Below are 21771 nucleotides of genomic sequence, written 5' to 3'. Positions count from 1 at the left end.
GCCACCAAATCCTCTTTTATATTCAAAATGATAAAATAAAAAACATAAAGAGAATAGTTTATCATAGTACAAAGTTTCTTATTTCCAAAAAAAAAGAATAATGCCAGCTAGTGGCAAAAAATGGCCTTCTTTTGCAATTTGTCAAATGTATTATTAATCAAATAACCAAAATGTAAAATATTAAATTAAATCCAATTATATTTTAAATTATATATAAAACATAATCCCAGAAGCATTTTGCCTGTAAGAGGGATTTAACAATGCAGTTATTTAGTGATTACCATTAATTCATGCATCCGATTGAAACATTAGACAACACGTATTTTATAACCTCTACCTGGATGTTATTATTTTGTTGGTTTTTTTGTATCTGTACCTGCTTAGCAATTGATAAAGTATTCATTAATCAAAATACATCAAAAGTTAATTGTGATACAAAAATCAGTATATAGAATGGGATCACAAAGGGAAAATTGTAAGATGTTTGTGTTCCATCTCTGAGACAGTTAAGGTAACTTTTTTTTTGTAGTCATAAACAGAATGCTTTCCTGCAGCCTGTGGGTGGACAAATGCTGAAAATAATGCCTGGGATTATGTAATTTCTTTATGTGAGCAGATGCTTTTTGTATTAGTTACAGTGCAGATAAAATACAAAAGAAGTAGGAGGCTGAGGGAATGAAGGCACAAAAAACAGCAGCAAATGATTCTTGTTCAGCTGGATGAAAGTCAGGCTAACATGCAGTGCAATACTTTTCTGTATTACATGTCTTCAGACTAGGATTGCACTTGATGTCGAGGGTGCAGACAGTTCACGCCTGTTACAGGCTAAAAAGGTCGGTTTTGATGTAATGGTAAATTAAATTAAAGACCTTCCAGAAGCCATCTAAGCAAAACTCTTTATATTCAATGTTTCAGGCACCAAAGTAATTAGACTGTTGGTGATTTAAATAATGCAGAAACATGGATTTCACAAGGATATTTGTGAATTATTTCCAACATGCCATTTGTCCCAGACAGTGTCAAGCCCAATCTATAGGGTCCAAAACATTTGGTTAACAGTGGCAAGGACAGCAATGCTCCCTTGGACAAAATGGGCTTCTTAAAAGGAGCACAGAGAGGATATGGTCAAGGTGTAAATGATTACTAAAGCTTATTTTAGTCTTCATACCCTGGAGGCTAGGTTTGGAACTGTAAGCAATGGCCAGAATCATCACATTTGAGCAACACAGAAGGCAGCTGCCTCTTGCTCCCACAGTGAGGGAATTTAAACATGTATGGCTAGATGTATGGCTATCCAGAAAAAAGACGAGACCGAGGATTAAATACAGTTTGGGTCTTTAAAGAAGGAAAAAAATGGACAGACTGGATGGACCCAATGGGTATAATCTACCTTCAATAAGACGACATAAGACAGTAGTAGGAAGAGCGAGCTGTTTAAAGACAATAGTACTTTATGTTATAGGCGTGCTTTTTTGATTAGTAAATTTGTTGAATCTACTTTCTGATGAAAAAATATAAAAATCACCATTCTTCGTGATTGCTTGATACCATTATAGTATGTTCTCTTTTCCTTTTTTCTAACTCGTTTTATTTCCATTTGTCACAGCTGAGAAAGGGAATGATGACTTCTACTCCAAGCGACGACATCTTGCAGAACTAGCAGCAAAGGGAAGCCTTCCCCTACATCCAGTCCGTATGGAACAAGACAGCCCAGTGGGTGGCACTTTAAAATTAAACGGGCAGAAATCCAAAGTCAACAAAATACACACACATCCTTTGTCCTCAACGTACAACCCTGACTACAAAACCTGGGATCACACTGAGCATTCCCTACGGCGACAGGCCTATGCAACTAAGAAGCATTGCCCAGTGGAATCCGTTAATGAACAGATTCCATCGCAGAATCAGCATTACATTCCACCACAGCCATACTTTGTAACAAACAGCAAAACAGAGGTAACTGTCTGAAATATAATAATCAACCCCTAAGGACAAAAATCACAGAAGAAACGTTAATAGGATTCAGTACAGTCCTTGTAGAAGATTGAAACGTGTGCTTTTGGTATTCAATGTTCAGCAATACAGAAACTGAATGGAAAGGAGAGACTTCATTTTTACTTCACAATGAAGAATAAAAGAAAACACTTTTGCTTACTGTTTTTTTTAACTAGAAATTCAAGTTTATGATAAAGAAGTAGCACAATCAACAGAGCCTCCATCTTGGCAAAATCACTTAAGGATGAAAGAACACAAATTACGATGGACAGGTCCATGAGCAAATATTTTTGTATAAAAGAAAGGGAAATACCGTTACAAGAACTCTTCTCATTACCGTTATTTTGCACATCTGTGAAAACCCATTAGAAGACAGGCCTTTCCATCCTTAAGAAGCAAAAAAAAAAATATCTCGAAGAACCTTAAAAGACTGTTACATTAAAAAGGGAATGGGGGCTTTCTTATTGGTGGAAAGTCCCACGCTAATATGGAAATAATTACAAAAGAAATTTAAAAGTTTTTATAAAAAATAAAGTTAAAAAAAATAAATGAAAGAGATAACTTTCAAGAAAAATCAGAAGTAAATATATGGATTTTTCATTTGAGGAAAAAGTTTGGAAGATAGAAAATCCACATGTTCTTCCTTTCGTGGCATTCCACAAACTAAGCAGAGAGGGTTAACACTTGGCGCTGTCTGCTATAACTTCTTATTCAGTCAATGTTTTGCCTATTTCTACTTGCTTATGACTGAAAAACATACTATGTGGGCGGTGCCTTTAATGTATTTCTATTGTTCAATGAAAAGTCTTGTTTTTCAAAGTGAACCTTTGATCTTTTAGCTTATTTCCTTTGCTGAGTACTAGTCTTTCTTTTAAAACACAGCTCAAAAATTGTTAACAAATTTCAGTCTTGTTTGACATTTCTCCTAACTATAATTGCAACGTCTGGTCGATTCCATGTTTTTTCAGGTAATATATTTGCCTAAATGCCTTTCAATTTCTTATTGTTTTTAATTGTACCATTTGACCAGAAAGTATTTTTTGTTCTTACATTCCTTGGGTCATTTTTGTGAATGTTTTGCATCACGTTTGCATGGGGGGGGGCTGCCAGACTGACAAATTATTATTTTTGTTACATTTGATTTATAGAGCTCCAGCAGATTCCGTAGCGCTAGTACAATAAGGGAGAATACAAAAAAAATATTAAAATAACAATATATACACTTAACAATAACATGAAAATGCAGAGGGCAAGCGAAGATTGGCCGGCTCTCCTGGGCTTACAATCTATTAATAGGTTAAGGGGGGATGAGGTGGAAGGTGAGGGTCTGCTTGGGAGAGGGGGATTTATTTTTAATAAAAGGCACATGCAGAAGTCAGTGGAGTGAAATTCTTCAGGTTGGAGGAAATAGAATGCCAGTTGTAGGATTTAACCCCTTAAGGACAATGGGAGTTCTCTAAACCCAATGAAAACAATGCATTTTGTCATTAAGGGGTTAAGATAAATTGACTGTATGCTTCTCTGATCAGGTGGGTTTTTAGTGAGTGTTTAAAGTTAGAATAAGTAAGAAAAGAGGTTTCATCAACTACTCTTTAGATCTCCAGCAGTAACACACCATGTCATGTTGATGAAAACTTCTTAAAAATGTTCTGAAAAAGATCACCAAAGCACCAGATTGTGGGCAAAATGAGGACCTCTCAGATCTAGCCAACTGTAGCACCTTCGTATTACAAAACACTTGACTGCTTGCAACTGATTTCATATTCAATATTTATAACTATATTTAAGACTGGGAAAATCCAGGGGGGCAAATATATGTGCCCGGCTATTTTTTGGGTACTACATTGGGGAAAAAGATGCGTCGAGAGTTACCAGTGTTACAGCAGGCTTTCAATAATTGCACGTCATAGCCTTGCGTTCTTCTTCGGTCACATTCTTTAAAACCATCTAAACTAAAATGACGTTATTATCGTTCATTGGTGATATGGCGTACAAAGAAATACAAAACTCTGCATCTACAAAATATCTACATTTGTCAAGATGTTTACAGCTAATATTAAAGCAAAAAGCTACACTGATCCATACATTTATATTAGGTTCCATGCCTATGGGAAGTAAATACATTGCTGGATTGCACAACTCGTCTTTTTTTTCAGTGATATTATGTTAGTTTGGAAATTAAATTACATTCCTGAAATGTCCATCAGATTTTGATGGTATTGTGAGTTAGGAGCTAATATCCAATACACTTTATTACAACTATAGTAATATAGAAATGCTGGCCTCATTGCTTTATGAGGCTATAGTGTTGAGTTTTGGGTCATATATTTCTCCATTAAACATTGTCCAACCACTGCCGAGTTAAAAGTTTTGTAATTATATGTATTTACTATGTTTCTGAAATTACTTACACTGTATTCCATTATTGCAAAACTGCTCATTGTAGTTAGCAACTGAATCATGTTGATGAGATCTTACTCTGTAATTTAACATTTTGCATATTAAAATGGTTTTGTGTTTATTTTCTATATCAACGTTAATTTGTCATACAAAGAAAATGACAGTTTACTGGGTCCTCTGTAAAGAATGTGTTTCTAGCAACATGGTTATTTCTTTGTATTAACTCATTAATGGCTAGATGAGTGAACAACACATTGTTTTTATTAAGCATCACTTGATGCACGTTGTAGGATCAAATGGGCATGCTGATTGTATAGAATAAGGGATTCCACCGCAAAAACATTTGGGAAATCTGAACATCCTCTAATATATTTTCAATTGTTGTTCTGACACTGAATAATTCACTTACATTATATGTTAGAAAGTATATAGTTTGCATAGGGTTTATTCACTAAAGGGAGAGTCGGATAGCTTTGGTTTCAATTGCCTTACCTTACTCTTAATTATGAAGGGCCACTGGCAGATTTCTCCAGCACAAAAGCCAGAGCTGTATAATGCATAATGGCTTATAATGCAATCTCACTGATTTAACTATACATCGTACAGGGCCAGTCAAGCTCTTCCTGCAGCAGAAGTTCCCTTGGGTTAGACCTTCACAACTCTCACACAAACTCTCCGCTCAGCTCTACCTTTAGTAAATAGATCTCCAAAACAGTATGAATCGGAATTAATTCTGCAATGGTGGACATATTAAATTATCTTATTTACAAGTTAAGGAGTCATCTGCGCTGATGAGAAGAGACACAAACCTGAACCATTAGGTGGATTTAAGCACGGAAGCTAAGATACTCTTATACTCATTATACTCTTTATTATACTAAAATATTTGATATTTCAAAGAATGCTAAGTTAGCTTAACAAACGATTACTGATTGCCAATTTGGGGAGACCATCTGAAAAGCAAAATTCACTGGAGCTATTCAGTGACCGAGAATTCCTGCAAGAAAACCAAAAAGATGTGAATTGATGTTCAGGCGCCATCAAGGCTTATCATTATTTTACAAATTAATATCTTTTTTTTTTTCATTCAAAAGTATATATGCAAATTGTTATAGTTGTTATATGGCTGAATATTAAATGCCCTGCCTCATATTTTTCCAATAGTCATTGTTTGATTTAGTTCCTGTTCGCTGGGTACCAGAATTTTGTCATTTTTGCTCATCTCGCTATTATAAAATAAGATCATCTTACTGATATGAAATTTTGGCAGGCATATCACAAAATACTATTTCAGATCATTTGTATTCCATTAAATATAACATTTATCATAACTTTTGATTGAAAGATGCTTTCATCAAGAAAGCCTTCAAAACATTTCAATTGGCATTCAAGAAGATAACAAAACATTTCCTCTTCAAATACTACATGGACATTTCTGCAAACTATGGGGTTTACATAGCTAAAAGTTTGAATGTTGGGATTTCTTTGATACTTTACAATCCTTTACAACAAAAATATTTAAAAATGATATAAAAAGGACATTGCTGCTAAATATTGATTTCAGCCAGGGATAAGTAACCAACAGGCGGTGAGAACATTTACAATTATGCATTTGGGCTTTAATGCATGTCACTTGTGAGTGTGTTTTTTAGCTTGTAATAAATATATTATTTTATATTTTTTTACACTATGGAGGCTTCTTTGTTATGTGTGTTTTTTTTTTGTTTTTTTTTATTCAAACTTTATTAAAAACGGATGTAAAGTATCAACAAAATCCCGGTAGTGGACTCCGTTGCTGTATCTTTTAGAAGAAAGTGAGAAACCTTTTGAGCCACATATTTTATACGGGAAGCATTTCTCTTTTTATATAGGCTTATGTTAAAAGTTTTAACAAACCAACATATTTTTCTCATTAGGGAATCTTCCCGAGGTCTTTTACATCCACAAAACACCCCCAGTAAAACAACTTGCTTTGTGCAAGCTTAACAACATGCAGGAATCCCACAGCCGGATGGCATCTGAATCTGCACGGAGTGGAAGGCAGATGTCATCTGGTGCAAGAAACTCTGACTTTTGGTACTTGCAAATTTATAGTGGTTGACAAAGCAAGTTTTTCCATAGCTAGCCCCTTCCCATAAGTTTATTTGGGCATCATATCAATTAGGAAACTTTGCCAATTTTCTAAAACTGAAGGTGCCAAGTCACTCAGTTTTCGGGCATCACTTACCGTTAATGCGTGTTGAGGAGCACACATGAACCTCTATACATTGGCTGTTGGGAAATATATTGATACAATTCAAATGCGAGTTATCCCCAAAGAAAATTCTGCTAGTTACCGAGATCTAGGAGGAAAAAGTACAACAAGCTCCAAATATAAATATTTATAAATATATGTACCTAATGATCTGAATAAGTATCACTTCTAACCACAAAAAATAATTCGTAAAAAATAGGGCTTCAATATTTTTGCTTTCAAAATTGTGACAGATTTATGTTGTCAATGGCCAAATTTTATTTTTTGTGGTCCCTTTATATACAATATGAGAATTGGGCTAACCTACTAAACTAAAAAGTGTTTATATATTTATATAGAATAATGATAATAAATTCTATTTAAATAATAAGTATTCACGAAAAAAAAACAATTATGTTGTGACTAAAATTTAGGCTAAATTACCTGATTAAATATTTTGTTTAATCTATAAAACAGCAGTTGTTGTAACTAATGCATTTTGATTTTATGAACTATATCTTGCAGCATGAAAATAATTCTCACCCACTGGATCTTAATATTTGGTTTATTTGCCCTTCTGTAGAATGCTGCTCTATTTTGTTTGTTTCATATAATTTTCACTTACTCTGTATAGACATGAGACTCGTCTATGTGCAAATACTTTTAGTAAAATGTATGTTCAGTTGGTAGGTTGGTGTTCACACTTGTCAACGAAGGAGTTTGCTACATCACCAATACTTCCTACAAAAACGTTTTTTTTCTATTTTTAATGTTTATTTGTTAACATATGTACTCATTCAATTCTATCTGAATTTCTTACTTGGCAATAAAATGGATTATATGTCAGACTAATGCTTTTCTTTCTGTCTGGTAATAAATAAGTAATATATATATATATATATATATATATATATATATATATATATATATGAAATATGAAATATATAGAAGTTCATTTGAACCAATGGAGTGCCTCATACTGAGCCATATCTCCCAATAGTCTCTATAAAGAAGAACTAGTCCCTCTTTTGGATCCAAATCCCTCTGTCCCTCTTTTCTCCTCTGCTGGGCCTCTTTTGTATGAGCTCAGAATGTTTGGTGGGTATGGGCATCAAAGGGTTACAAAAAATTCACCAAATATCTACTAAATTCACATGAAAAGTATTTGTAGAGCCCTTTGAGAACTGATAAATTAATGTCTTTCCCCACCAGAATATCTTTCTTAAGATAACCCTGAATAAAATGGGCTGGAGAAATCGAAGGAGATCTGCTAGTGAATGTACCTGACCCCAGGGCCCCTGAAGGGGTAGGTCCAGAATTATGTAGGGCCTGTAGGGGCGGAAGGGTGGTGGGCCTGCCCGAGCAGGCTGGGCTTCCAAATTGGCCAATCTCTCATGAATGGAGGAGACCGATGCGATGCCATTAGTGAGGTGAGTATGTCCCTCATTTGAGCCAAGTCCACAGAACTAGATTGTCGAGGGCTGGATCTAAGAGGAGGAGACATTACTTTTATCGCCAACATTACTGCACTCTTGGATCTGTCTGATTATATTTAATGATTCTGAAAACTTCAGTATTGCATTCATATGGAAACTCTCATGGTTTGAAGTCTAAGGGGTTTTGCACCAATCTCAGGGTCTCCAGGGAATTAGCAGAGTCTCAGGCTCATATTATAGCTCCTTCATACTCCTTCATACACCATGCTCAGTATCAGTTGTATTTGAGCATCCCAGCTGGTACTTGTTTTCACAAATATATCACACCAGAAATTCCTGCCTCATATTCAATTCAAAATATCTTTACCTTGTGATAAGCCATGGTTTTGGTAAGTACCATAATCAGAACCCTTTGGTTGTCAACATTAGCAAGTCCCTACAACAGAATATATGTGATGAGTTAAAGGTTAATATTTGAAGACTTTTCTATGTCCAAGAAAGTTCCTTGTATTACTATTATTTTATGTCCATGGAATTCATCTGTTGTTTCACCGACAGTTTATACACATTTGAGAACTCCTGATTAAACAAACTACCAAGAGAGAATAGTGTTGTGTTTATTAGGTGTCTAGAAATGTGTAATTCAATTCAGTTCAGTGCGACACTGATCTAGATAAAAGCTTTCTAACTTAGAACATCATAATTGGTATTATACAAAGATCTAGACTGTTAATATAGACTGGTATTAAATATATAGTAGAGCTATGCTAATTAAAATTATCTATACCATATATTAAATAAAATGTGTTATGCATGTTTGTCAAGTACTCATTAGATAGTATAGATTAATAAACATATTAGAAAACACAAAGTAGCTATGTGGATATAGCATAATCAACGAAAGACAATTTATTACTTACGAGAAAAAAAATCACACATTAGCAATGTGCTGTTTATGCGGTAAGTGGTGCAAAAAGTCTGCCGGAAGGAAATGAATCCATGTCACAATAGAATTTGCGCATTATATATATTCAGAAAATGATTTCATTTTCATGCATCTTGTATTGTTTACTGTGGATGATGTTTTGCTCCCATGCTTAGCAGCATCACTTTCACTTAAATTACAACTGTGCTTTGCTTGTTAACAGGACTTGACATTTCATTAGGAATTTTCATTTTCTCAAGTCACACAATATGCAGTGGGTACACTCTAGAGCAAAGAATGGCTGCCGTTGTTGTTTTATTCAAGTGTTAGACGAAACGCAGAGACAGATGTGGCATTGTAATTATCATAGTCACATTGAGGGATGTTGTTGAGATCATGGATTTCCAAATAAAGGAAAAATATATACGTAGATATCATCTTCAAATAAATGCTTTAGTTTTCATTTGAGTACCAAGTGCCACAACGAAAATTCAGTAAAGAAAACCTATTTCCACCACCTTAGAAGGTCAGTCTATTTTAAACTCCAAACTAGTTGAGGAAAAAGCTTTAATAGAAAGCATGCCGGGATGATTGTTGAAGAAATGGTCTGATATTAAATGTTGCTTCTTATGGACCTACATTTTTAAGTCAGAGTTGTTTTTTTTATGGCTGATATATGGGTTGTCTCCACCAAATATATCTGATGTACAATCATATCTGTAAACGTAAACCTAGAGGTCTCAGTGGACTTACGGCACCTTTGCTGTCAAAGAATAGTGGATGGGGAGAACTAAACACAGCTGTCACCCAACCTGGAGGCCAGCAATCAAATATCATAAGCGGTCCCTCCAGGGTAGATCTAAACCAGTCTATTCACTAAGGGAGTGAGTTGCCAAAAAAGGTGAGTTTGCAGCAGCTATGTACCGTTTTGGCTCGGATATAAGCCGCACCCAAATATAGGCCGCACTCTAAAAGTTTGGTGCTTTTTTAAGGAAAAAGTTTTGCAATAGATATGCTTCCACTCCCCCCCCCGAGATATGCTGCCACTCTGTCCTCCCACCCCCGAGATATGCTGCCACTCTGCCCCCCCGGTATGCTGCCACTTTGCCCCCCCGATATGCTGCCACTCTGCCCCCCTCAAGATATGCTGCCACTCTGCCCCCCCCCCGACTTACCAGAGCAGACTCCCGGGTGTCTTGCGGGGCCGGAGGGGGACATCTACTCAGTGGAAGTGCCGGCACCGGAAGTTGTATACGCGTATTGCGTAGATGTCCCCCGCCTGCCCCGCAGGACACCCGGGAGTCTGCTCTGGTAAGTCTGGGGGCAGAGGTAAAACGCATCGTGCGGACGGTCACCGGCTGCAGCAATGCACGTGAACGACCTCCGCTGCCGGCACGTCTGCACGATGTGCTTTAACAATCTCCCTTGCCGAGACTCCCCCCCGTGGGAATTCCCGGCAAGGGAGATTGTTAAAGCACATCGTGAACGGTGAACGTCTGCGCGATGCGCTTTGACAACCTCCCGTGCCGGCACTCCCCCCGTGGAAAGTGCCGGCAGGGGAAGCTGTCTAAGTGTATCAGAGAGTAGGATACGGGTCCCCTGCACCGCTGTGGGGGATCTGTATCCTAACCCTGCTGCCTGCCAGACTTAAAGTGGGAGAAAAAAGTGCGGCCTATATTCGAGCCACTACGGTATATCCAGCTTATTGCCAGACACTGAAGAAGGGGACCAGGCACTTTTTCCTGATGGCAAGTCTGGACCCATATATATAATTGGGCCATTTTATAAAGATATATATATATATATGTTGAGTTAAAATAATTTTCAGTTGCAGGATCTTATTATACATTAACTGCTTACTTGTGTAGCTTAATAGAGACATAGGGGATCTCCCTGATTAATTTTGGGTAGTGTTAAGGGACCACTTATACAAGAAACAGTGGGAAGCAGCTATGCATAAACCATAACATAGTAAGGTATTTTCCAACAGCACAGCACTTCATAAAATGCACTGCAGTGTCAGCGCTGAGACTGAATAAGCCAGTTCACACTATTTATAATTACATTTTATCAGTCAGCCTCTCACGATATTATTGCAAACCTGAAATTGTGTTTGGTGCAAAGCAATATCACCAAGTATTTTGAGAAAGAAGTAAAGCAATATAAAAGAATTATCTGAATAAACATATAACTCAGTACCTTCTCCACAAAAGCAAGGCATTTCCGAAAACTTACCTACACAGTAGTAGTGGTCTATAAAAACTCACTCAGATACTAACTAGGACAATAACATTATCAACTAAACAATGTGAAAGAGGGATACTTTTTTTTTTTTAATCTCGCGGAACTCACCTATACACGCAATTGCACTTTACAATGTTGCGCTTGCATCGCCACTTAAAACACGCTTCGTTTTTGTCAGCACAGTCTTGATACACACACGTACACTGCCCTTACACACACATATACATGTACACTGCCCTTACACACACACATATGCACATACACTGCCCTTATACACACACATACATGAACACTGCCCTTACACACACACACACACACACATATATGTGGCCGTGCGGTGGAGGGGGGTCTCCCTCTCCCTCGTGGCAGCTGCTGCGGAGGTGGCCGTGCGTTGGAGAGGGGTCTCCCTCTCCTCCGTGGCGGCTGCTGTGGAGGTGGCCGTGCGTTGGAGGGGGGTCTCCCTCTCCTCCGTAGCGGCTGCTGTGGAGGTGGCCGTGCGTTGGAGGGGGTCTCCCTCTCCTCCGTGGCGGCTGCTGTGGAGGTGGCCGTGCGTTGGAGGGGGGTCTCCCCCTCCTCCGCGGCGGCTGTTGTGGCAACGTGGGAACCGAGGACAGGTGAGTAACAGAAAGATTGTAAAAGATAAAGACATGTAGTGAGCTTATGGCTAATGTGGCTGATATTGGTAAATTATTTAAGTCAGTAATAAACATTAGTTTTAAACCTCCTTTGATCTGAAGAATGTTAACATTGAAAGCAAAGTTCCCTACAAGCAATACAACTGTTAATGAAGTCTCTAACTAGGTTAAGCTACACTAGATCAAAACACTTTTCAAAGCTAATTATGTCTTCATTCTGGAGGTTGTGCACCTTTTCAAAAAATATCAACTAATTAAAAGCCATGCATTCAAAGAAACATGTTTGCCATAAGAGGAGCAATAATTGTGTTTTAATTTGTTTGTGAAAAAAGTATACTAAATCAAATTTCCTAAAGTACTGGGGATGTTGACCTACATTTACTTACATCAAAAGGCAAAGCAATAGGATATTGTGGGGAAGTTAGCGTATCCATGTTAGGTCTATGAATTTGCCTTGCTGGTCACAGCGCTACTTTTTCATACGTGCCTGCTGCCAGATCTGCCCGACCCATGAAAAATGGAATCACTCTTTCTAACGGATATTTTCATATTGTTTTTGTACTTGTCAGTAAAAATGAAAAACAAAATGCATACTAAGGAAAAGTATTTCACTCAGTCCACTCTCTAATTTTGTCACCAATATTGATATATGATTTACTGTTTTGTTCACAAACTAGAGGTTCTTAAACTGTGCTCAGGAACTAAAACACACGCCAAACATTTGCAGTCCAATGCCTAATTGTGTTACCAATATTTATTAAAGTTTGTTTTGTTGGGGATCATCCTCGTTATCAGAGATTTCATCTTTGGCTTCTTATGGCCATGGAGTCGCTATATACTAATCCCCAGTGGTGAGGGACAAAGCATCTGCGGTTTTGTTGTATGCAAATTAAAAGCTTAAAACAAACATTACAGCAATCCAGCCTCCAAAATCCTTAAACCAACTGAAATGGTGGTGAGTTTTGGCAAAGTGAACCTTCAACAACTCTACTCATTCCATATGTTATTCAATAGCTTCTGCAATGTCATCAGTTAGTTGTCCTCTATGTTTTGGTTGGCTATGGGTCTCTTGCCAATACTGGACTCAGATCATGCCCACAACTCCTCCCGCAGTCAAAAAAAAGAACATAAAAAACTGATGGTAGTAGGACCAACCTGGAAGGATGAAAATATTAAAGTTTAGTTTTGCCCTCTATTAAGAAGAAAGGTTACAACTTGTCCTTGAACTATCTATTTCCCCCCTCTTAGAAGTATTTTGCCTGCTATGCTGAGGGTTATTTTTATTTTAGCTCCTACCTCCAGGACCTGTTTACATTCTTGGATTTGTTGACGCATGTATTGTGTATGTTCTGGGTCCTAGTCCGCTCTGAGTGTGACAGAGTGAATGAAATAATGTGAGGGAGTGTGAGAGAGAGGGCATGTGTGAGAGAGTGTGAATGAGTGTGAGTGACAACGAATTTTGTGTCCAAATTGAAAAAGCCCTCCCCCCGAATTTTGTCTGAAATGAAAAGCGGGAAACAAAATGTATTTTCTGAACAAATAGACCAAAAACGAAATTAAAATTATTTTTGTTGGTGTACAGTTTAGTGATGTCAGCTGGGTCCTGGCCAGACAAGCCTCTTTCTGCCAGGTACCATTTCCATTTTTGTGTAGTCTGTACTGACTTGTTGTGCAGGCTCTTGCATTTTTTGGGTCATTTATGGTTCACCCTCTACTTTACATCCATTTGATCAAAGTTTGTAGAGGGCCTCTATACAGAAATATAAAAATAGATTATACAAATTTTCATCAGTCACAGTCATATAAATATATCACTTAAAATGAATTACTAAAAATGCAATATATCAAATATAAGGATAGTGAACAAGAGTAATGTGTACATGATAAAGATCATGTTCACTAATAGAGACACATTTATTGCCACCCTCTTGGTAAACAGCATTCTAGTAAAGGTACATTAACTCCTAGTGGTTAAGTGAATCACGGGAAGGAAAATGAGCTATTTGTGTAGCCTGTATCTTAGTAAGGGCTGATATTGGTTAAATGATTGTCAAAGATTCCCTTCCTAAAAGGAAGGTTGAGTCACCAGTGTAATTATTTGGACTGTCATACTGTGATCAAGGGAATAGACAGTAGGTACACCATCTACCTATCTTATATCCTGGTATTAATGTGTCCTAGTGATGGAAGTGCGTTCTATTTGTGTGTCTCAAATATAATTTATTTTCCAAGTGACATTAGCTATAAGCTAGAAAATGACAATTTGGAGATGATGTGCTTGTAGTCGCTTTTGGCAAGCAATCTAGGGTAGAAGAATGTCGACTCTCATCAGTGATACTGGTCATTCATCTCTTTTCTAAAGCTAAAATTTCAAGAAACGTTAAACCCAGAATTATAACCTTTAGACATTTTGCTGTATGGACATGTAAAATATTCTAAATCAGACTGTTAGCTCCTAAGACTCAATATAGTTATGAGGCCATATGTATCAAGTATGACACATATCAAAAGGGATCCAATTCGTTGTAGCTTTTACACGTTCATCTATCACCAATTTGCAGGCTTTCAACCCTTTACAGCAGTGTTTAGGAGAATAGGAGTCTAGGAGAATAGGGTTGGAATAGCTGGGAGTAGAGTGGAGTTGCATTCCTATGTTACAGGATAGGGTAAGTCTAAACTTTGTTACTGATTATTAGTAAAAGTGTAGTTAATACTCAAATTGTATATACGAACATTGTTGTATTTTGAGTTTAACACCATAGAAGCAGTGACACATTTTGGCCTTGGATGGTTAAGCAACCCCTGTCCTCCTTTATCAGGCGCATATCACTCTATGGGGAGTTGGTTTCATGGTGGGTTTACCCCTCAATGGGCAGGTTGGGAAGATCAGAGATCTCTCTTCTAACCCACCTGCGGTATGCAGTCTTCTAAGGCAGAGGGCTTGAATATGATATTATATCCTGGTACTCTACACAGAGGTGAAGAGTAGAGGAAGGAAGTGAAACTAAAGAAGTCCCATCCACAAGGTATGTCTGTGGGGCAGCTCGGGCAGCCCTGCTCTAAGTCTGACCTAGAGTAGCTCTCATTATAACAATATATCACTGGACTATGGAACATTACGCATTCTGTTTGATTGGATTCCATAATGACTAAGCGAATTCTATGGGGACTTCTCCTTTGAAAACCAATTTTTATGTTAACAAAAGTTAATACTCCTGTGGACTACACTCCTAAGCTAAATGTGCATTCACTTAATTTACAAAGTAATTGGGTAAATAACATATTATAATACTACATATTCTATAAATCTAGCCTTTCTCAGAGGAGTTGTTACCCAAAGATTTAGTGGGATAGATAACAATCATTGCTCCTAATCTCTAAATAAACAGCATGCTGTGAAAGGCTTGCAAGCAAAACTAAGCTAAACCTTCTACACGGACAGCAATTTCTTTCTCTTCAAGGATAACTGCATTCTTAAATGAAAGAGGAATGTCATACACCACAGGCTGTGAGGTAAAATTGATTATAATTGATCCTGCAAAATGATATGGAAGGGATACGGAATTGATTTCTGTGACCCTGTGGGCAATTCTCTGCTAACCATGAACCAATTTTGTCCAGGTTTGCTTTTTGTGGCCAGAGGCTCAGGGGACTTCTGGCTCTGATAAGAAAACGTGTCTCGTGTATCATAAAGACAATGCAATGCAGAGCGTGTTTGTTCATAAAATGACAAGGATTAATATGCCACTTCTTAAATGGTTTATGAACATTGCTTTGATCATAAAATTATCTGAAGACCTTACATAATATTAACTAAAGAATAACTCGTTCCTTGTGTTTTCCGCAAAGTCTTAATAAAATAGTTTTTTTACTCCTTATTGAAATACAATATCAAGTAATAATAAAAATAGCAATAAGATATTAGGAATTTCCTAAAAAGATAAAGATAGATGCATTGGTCCATAGAGCACTCAGAGAACGTTTTACTGAAGTAAAGAAAGATCATGTTAAAAATATATTTGAATTGTCTAATGTCCCAATTACAGTTATTCTCATAAATATTCAAAAATGCTGATGATCCCCCAATAAAGAGAACAGACTTAAAATTTTCTTTTAGTTTTTGGTCCAATTGTTTTCGGGCAACGAATTTCGTTTTCTGCCCTTTTAGTTCCGACAAAATTTTCTTTTTCCATTCAGGAACAAAATTCAATGTCCCTCAACATCAGTCACTCTCTATCTAATTCTCTCACAATCACATTATGTCGCGCCTTCTCACACTCTCTAAATGTCTTCCAATATTCACCGCCAACCACTTCCTTTACTGCAACTCCACTTCTTGTCTTGCCTCTTCTTGTCTTGAGGGCCCTTGCGTTATTTTTACTTGGTCTGCTCCTCCCTGCTATCGCCTGCATTGTCTAGGCCTCACAGAGCTCTTCTGCAAAAAGAGAGGAGCCTCCACACACACCCTCTCGCCTGATTGGAGGAATGGGGGAAAGGCTATGCCTGTGTGGCGTGCCATGGCTCTGCCCTTTTGCTGAAGTACTCCAAGAGGCCAGAATGCCTCAGACGGAGAGGTGAAGAATTGCCTTGGAAGCTCTCTTCTGCTTCATTTTTGTTTGTTTTGGAACATTTGTACGAATTAGCAAAATTGGCAATTTTAGTTAAAATTTTAATGTGGATGAATGACGTATAAAAGGGACACTTGTGTGAGGTGGTTGAAAACATTGACTTTCTGATAATTATCATGCATACTACATACAGACAAGCAGAAATATATATATATATATATATATATATATATATATATATATAGTAGCTACGATAAACTTAAAATCTACAGTATCTGTGTGGTAAATTAATTATTTTACAGAAAACAATGACCCAACCATATCTGAGCAAGCTGAAATGAAATGCTTTAAATATAAAATTGAATGCTTTGTAAGCATTTAGGGAAATAATAATATTTTGAAACTAGACACATTATATTCATAGATTCATAGCTTTATGGATTCCAATTAAATAGATGTAATTTTTCCTGTGAATAATTTGACATATTAATCCCACTAAAATATGGAAATTTCAAGAGAAAACAGTAGTGCCAGTTTTAATATCAACAGAATAGAGGAATTTCATGCATCTCCCTTGGGGTTTGCAAGTTTACAGATTCGTAATGACAAATGTATGAAGTGAAACAAATTTAGCCCCGAAGATGCATGTAAATGTAATTTTCACTGCACATATAATATCCAGGTAGAATCTAATGTGTCCACATAGAAAAAAGAATTTAACAGGTATTGCATGTTATAAAGATTTATTTCTTATGTTTCCTATAAATCTTCTATGTGTATCTGATAAAACTTGAAGGCAAGTAACAAAATACAGTACTATATAAATGCAAAAAGCAACGAGGTATTAACTGCATTTATTAAGGACAGAAGGATCCTTATATTTATACGCCCTAGAAACAGCGTCATTAACATTATCTATATGTGTGATGCTTAAAAAACATTGGAATTTGGAGCCTTTTTAGCAAAAAAAACCAACCTATTTCAAGGATACATAGTTGCCCCACAGAGCAAGAAAAAAAACATCATGTCATGGGAAAATCAGCCCTTTCAAATCATTTCAGCTTGTGGAATTGGCCTTTTAGTTTCAACTACCAGGTAGGTTAATGTTTTTACTCCCAGACATTGGGAATCGCGTAATGTTTATGAATGCTGACCAGAGGGCTTTCTAAAGTGGCACAGCACATTTTCAGTTGTAGGACGCTGTCTTATAGGGTATAGTCTCCATATATACCTCCCCCTCTCCTCTCTCCTCGGCTCAGTAGGATGTGGGTTCGATTATAATATATATAGTTCTGATCTTTTCGTGTTTTGAACTCTTCATTTTATACGGTGCTCTTGTGGAATTGTACTTATACTGCCATCAGGCATGGATGGGATGTTTTCCCTAATTTAATTTTTTTTTTCAGTATATATCTGCCTTTTTGGAATTTAGAATTTTTGGAGTGGACCCTTTCCCTGGGCCAAAATTGAGAAGCTAATGTATGTTTTAAGTTGTTATTTACCTAATCGCTGATCGCGTTTTTCACCTTCATCAACTAGGTGTTGCGTGTATAGAAAATGCACACAGATACCACAAGCCAACGCAGTTTTGCCATTAATTCTGCACTGGTACCAATCCAGCACCCAATATGGTTTTACCTTGCAGACTATAAATAATGGGTAATTTAATGTCACAGCCACACTAACACATATATAAAATAAAGAAGGAGGTGCTGTTCTTTTCGGAAAAGTAGTAACAATTACATTCTCGTACTGTTACATTACCTAATGTATTTACAATTACAAGTGAATGTCTAAAACATTGTTATTCTTCAGTGAAGTTTAAGTAATGCAATCAAAATAGGGAAGGAAAACCAATATGACTCCATGCAAAGCACCTCGGCAGAGCTGCCACAGGCAGGAAAGCACGATTTTTATGCTCTAGTAGCTGCAGTAAATTAGAACTGTTTTGAACCCTCTCAGTCACTACTACCTTTTGAGGCCTAATGCAGGACAGAATGTAAATAGCTCTATAATAATTCCTGCCGTACTAGTAACTCTGACGGGTCAAGTCCCAGGTCACTCTTTCGTTTGCTACTTTAAATTGAATATATTCCTGGCCAAAGGCCTTGTCCATTCATGCTGACTCTGAAAAAATACGGGAACCATCGACCATGCAGATATTTGTATGTTGGTGTATGTCAAGAATGTACAAAAAAAAAGCTTAAAACAAATGCAAGAATTTAATACGTTCTTCTTAAAAACACACCTAGAACAAATACAGAGAGAAATATGCCAATTTATTGAGGGTGTTTCATTATTGTGTCATATAGTTTGAAAAAACATGGCTTAACATAGTGGTCATTTTAAATGCAAACTGTCACATGATTAAACCATGTTGACATGCGTTACTGAAAGCAATGGGTCACTTTACCATGACCCTGCAGAAACATGTGAGTTAAGATCCTACTTTAAATTTTCACAAAATCTGCCAATTTTGTCAATTAGTACGAGGGACCCCAATGAAACGATAAAAAAAAAAACCTTCACCACTGTCCTTACTACTGTATATCAGGATACGATAACTTATCCCAGCAAACCAGTTTTTAGGAAGCACAGCACATAGAAAACTATGGAGGACTGTGTCAATTTGGCACAACCCTCCATATTGTTAATGGAGCGGTTGAGAGACCAGTGGTCTGTTTTAACTGGCCCTATAGGATCATCAACCACCATGTTATGCGGCAGAGGTGCTGCCACGGCCCTTGGACGTGCCACCCTAGGCCTGGACCTAATCAGCCTAGGACAGAATATGCCACTGCTTAAAGTCTAATATTATAATTATACCTGGAGTACTCCAGGTTTCACCTGGAAACTCCTAGTGGAGCCCCGCTTCATTTTGTCTCAGGGTTAGCTTCTTCATTTGGGCAGGGCAGCGGTGTTTGGCCATGCTCATTTCGCAGCCTTGCCTCTATGTGTGTCACGCTCCATGATTTCCCAAAGCTGCTCCCCAAGAGGAGGGAGAACTCTGGGTAGGTTCCCAGGTATGGTTATAATAAATAATTTGTTGTAATATCAACCCCCCCCACACACACACACAAAAAGTTAGAGATTCATTTTCCAATGAGACATGGACAGATTTCTTCTAAGATATTTGAAGTTGACCTAAAAGCATTGCGTAATTTTATTCCATCAATCAGATGCTTGGTTTGGCCTTGCTTTATATAATGGAAATGAGAGGTTAGTGGTCAGTCAAGCTACAGCCATGCTCCTCCCTGCTGCCCCTTACCCACGGGGTAATGGAGGGTTAAAACTTATTAAAACCTCTTTGAAGGAGTGTGGACTCTATACTTTGCCTCTCCCACTCCCTCTGCCCCTGTCCTATGGGGCGGAAAGGGTATATATATAGGTATATACTCTTGTTAAAAAATGAATCACTTAACTTTTCATGACCTATCCAGTTATTTTCCACAAAGCCATTGATCCTTATTTCCAGTCCATAGAAGGGGGGCATACAAAAAATAAAATTAAAAAATGCCCGATACAAATAAATGAAAACGAAAAAAGGAAAAATGACAACAACAAAAATGAGTATAGTATATCTATGACTTAACCACGCTGGGACTAAGCACTATAAAACTCGTATAAAACTGATATTAACGAGAGATGAAATACCTCACCTTGGCTGTGTTTTATTGGCTGCACATATTTGCAAATTAGCGCATGACAGGTGTAATCAATAATAAGACAGTAGGAGACTAAGGAGCGTTTCACATGAAGAATAACTTATGAATATATACCTCTGTTCTATTCTCTTCATCAGATTCCAAAGTCAAACACAAAATGTTTTTATTAACTCAACCACGAGAGACTAATTATCATGAAAGTATTCTTAAATACTTTTCTGTTATGATCTGATGAATAAGGGATTCTGGATTCCAGGTACTAACTGACCTTGTCATGTTTAAATTGTCAGACAGAACCGTTTTGGAACATTCAATACCACAATATGGAATAATAATATCACAATATAGAATAATAATATCACAATATAGAAGAAAATCACAAAGAAAAATTAAATACAGTATGAACTGTAAGTGAGCTAATCTATACGATTTTAATATTTTTTTATACTACAACACTTGGCCACATTTGAAAGAATGTAGGTTACCTGATAATTAAATAGTAGTTCATGTAGATTCAGGTTTCTTTTCTGCTAACTTACACTGTAATTTCTCACATATTTTTACAGTAATTATCACAATTCATTTTTTTTTCAATAAGTACCTCCCCACGGTACTCTATAATCTTTCTTCCTATTTCTTTTAGAGCGATTTCTTAACATGAACCTACAATTATATGAGATTGTGTGAACAGAGCACTAGCACTTGTTCCAATGGGCAAAAGCCAACTCCTATTAAGCTTGTTTTGTAATTTTATTGAATCACGAAGCTCTCTTAAAGCACATATTCCTTTGTCATACGTTTTTTTTTTCATTGCAGGTGAACAGCATTGGGTAGGAGCAAGCCGTGACTAGAGATAAAAGGGAAAAGAAGGCTGGTTATGCAGGGTGCTACGTTACACTTTTATGCTCTTGTTGGCGGACACTCAATACAGTAAAATGGACACTGTGGGGGATGGGTTCTTCTGTACCAATATATTTCATCCTGTAATAGTTCATGAACTGTGGGCCATAAATTAAATAAAAATGGAATATTGCACGCATGAAACCAGGCTTAATGTAGACAAAAACATGTAAGAACTAATCTCATCAAGACAGTATTTCTCATTGAGATAAAGCTTTATATTACAGGCATATGGTTTTTTTTTATTATGAACAGTGGAAGCTATTCTAAAAAATATATATATACTTTTCGTGGTTATACATAAATACATTCATCATGGTTTGGCAGTTGCATTCTGTCTATTCATGGTGTTACTAACCTGACTTGTCAAAAAAATTTACCAAACATTGAATACACTGAACTGACAGTAAGAGATACACCCCTTCATGGGGATGATATGATACAACTTATGGCATGATAACATAATCTGCATTACTACAGAACTCATTTTACACAGATCCAAAATGACAAGTATTGCGAAATAGATGAAGCACTGAAAAGGAAAACTTGCATACAGAGCAAAAGTGTCTTTTTTAATCTAATGGACAAAATGTGCTTTTCTTTCAAAAACAAAGACATTTCTAATTGACCCCAAACTTTTGAAGGGTAGTATATATTTTCAGTAGATGACATCAATATCAATTTCTTCCTTGCCGCAATTTGTGTACCGATTTTCCATTATATGTATTCAGTTCATTTTTGGCCCGTTTGTTGTGCAACACAGTACCCTG

At 37.0% G+C, this 21771-nt stretch overlaps 1 protein-coding gene across 2 annotated transcripts in view; it reads left to right on the top strand.

The window, feature by feature from the left end:
• The window catches only part of SHISA9 (shisa family member 9), a 107965-nt gene extending 104788 nt beyond the window's left edge, over positions 1–3177 (top strand). For both annotated transcript variants that reach the window (XM_053470447.1, XM_053470446.1), the window contains one exon: positions 1607–3177. In XM_053470447.1, the coding sequence (XP_053326422.1) occupies positions 1607–1968 (362 nt within the window). In that variant the 3' untranslated portion in view covers positions 1969–3177. The remainder of the gene's footprint in view (positions 1–1606) is intronic.
• Positions 3178–21771: the final 18594 nt, after the last annotated feature.

The sequence above is a fragment of the Spea bombifrons genome, chromosome 7 (genome assembly GCF_027358695.1).
Source record: "Spea bombifrons isolate aSpeBom1 chromosome 7, aSpeBom1.2.pri, whole genome shotgun sequence".
Lineage (NCBI taxonomy): Eukaryota > Metazoa > Chordata > Amphibia > Anura > Pelobatidae > Spea > Spea bombifrons.
This window is presented reverse-complemented; position numbering and strand designations above follow the sequence as displayed.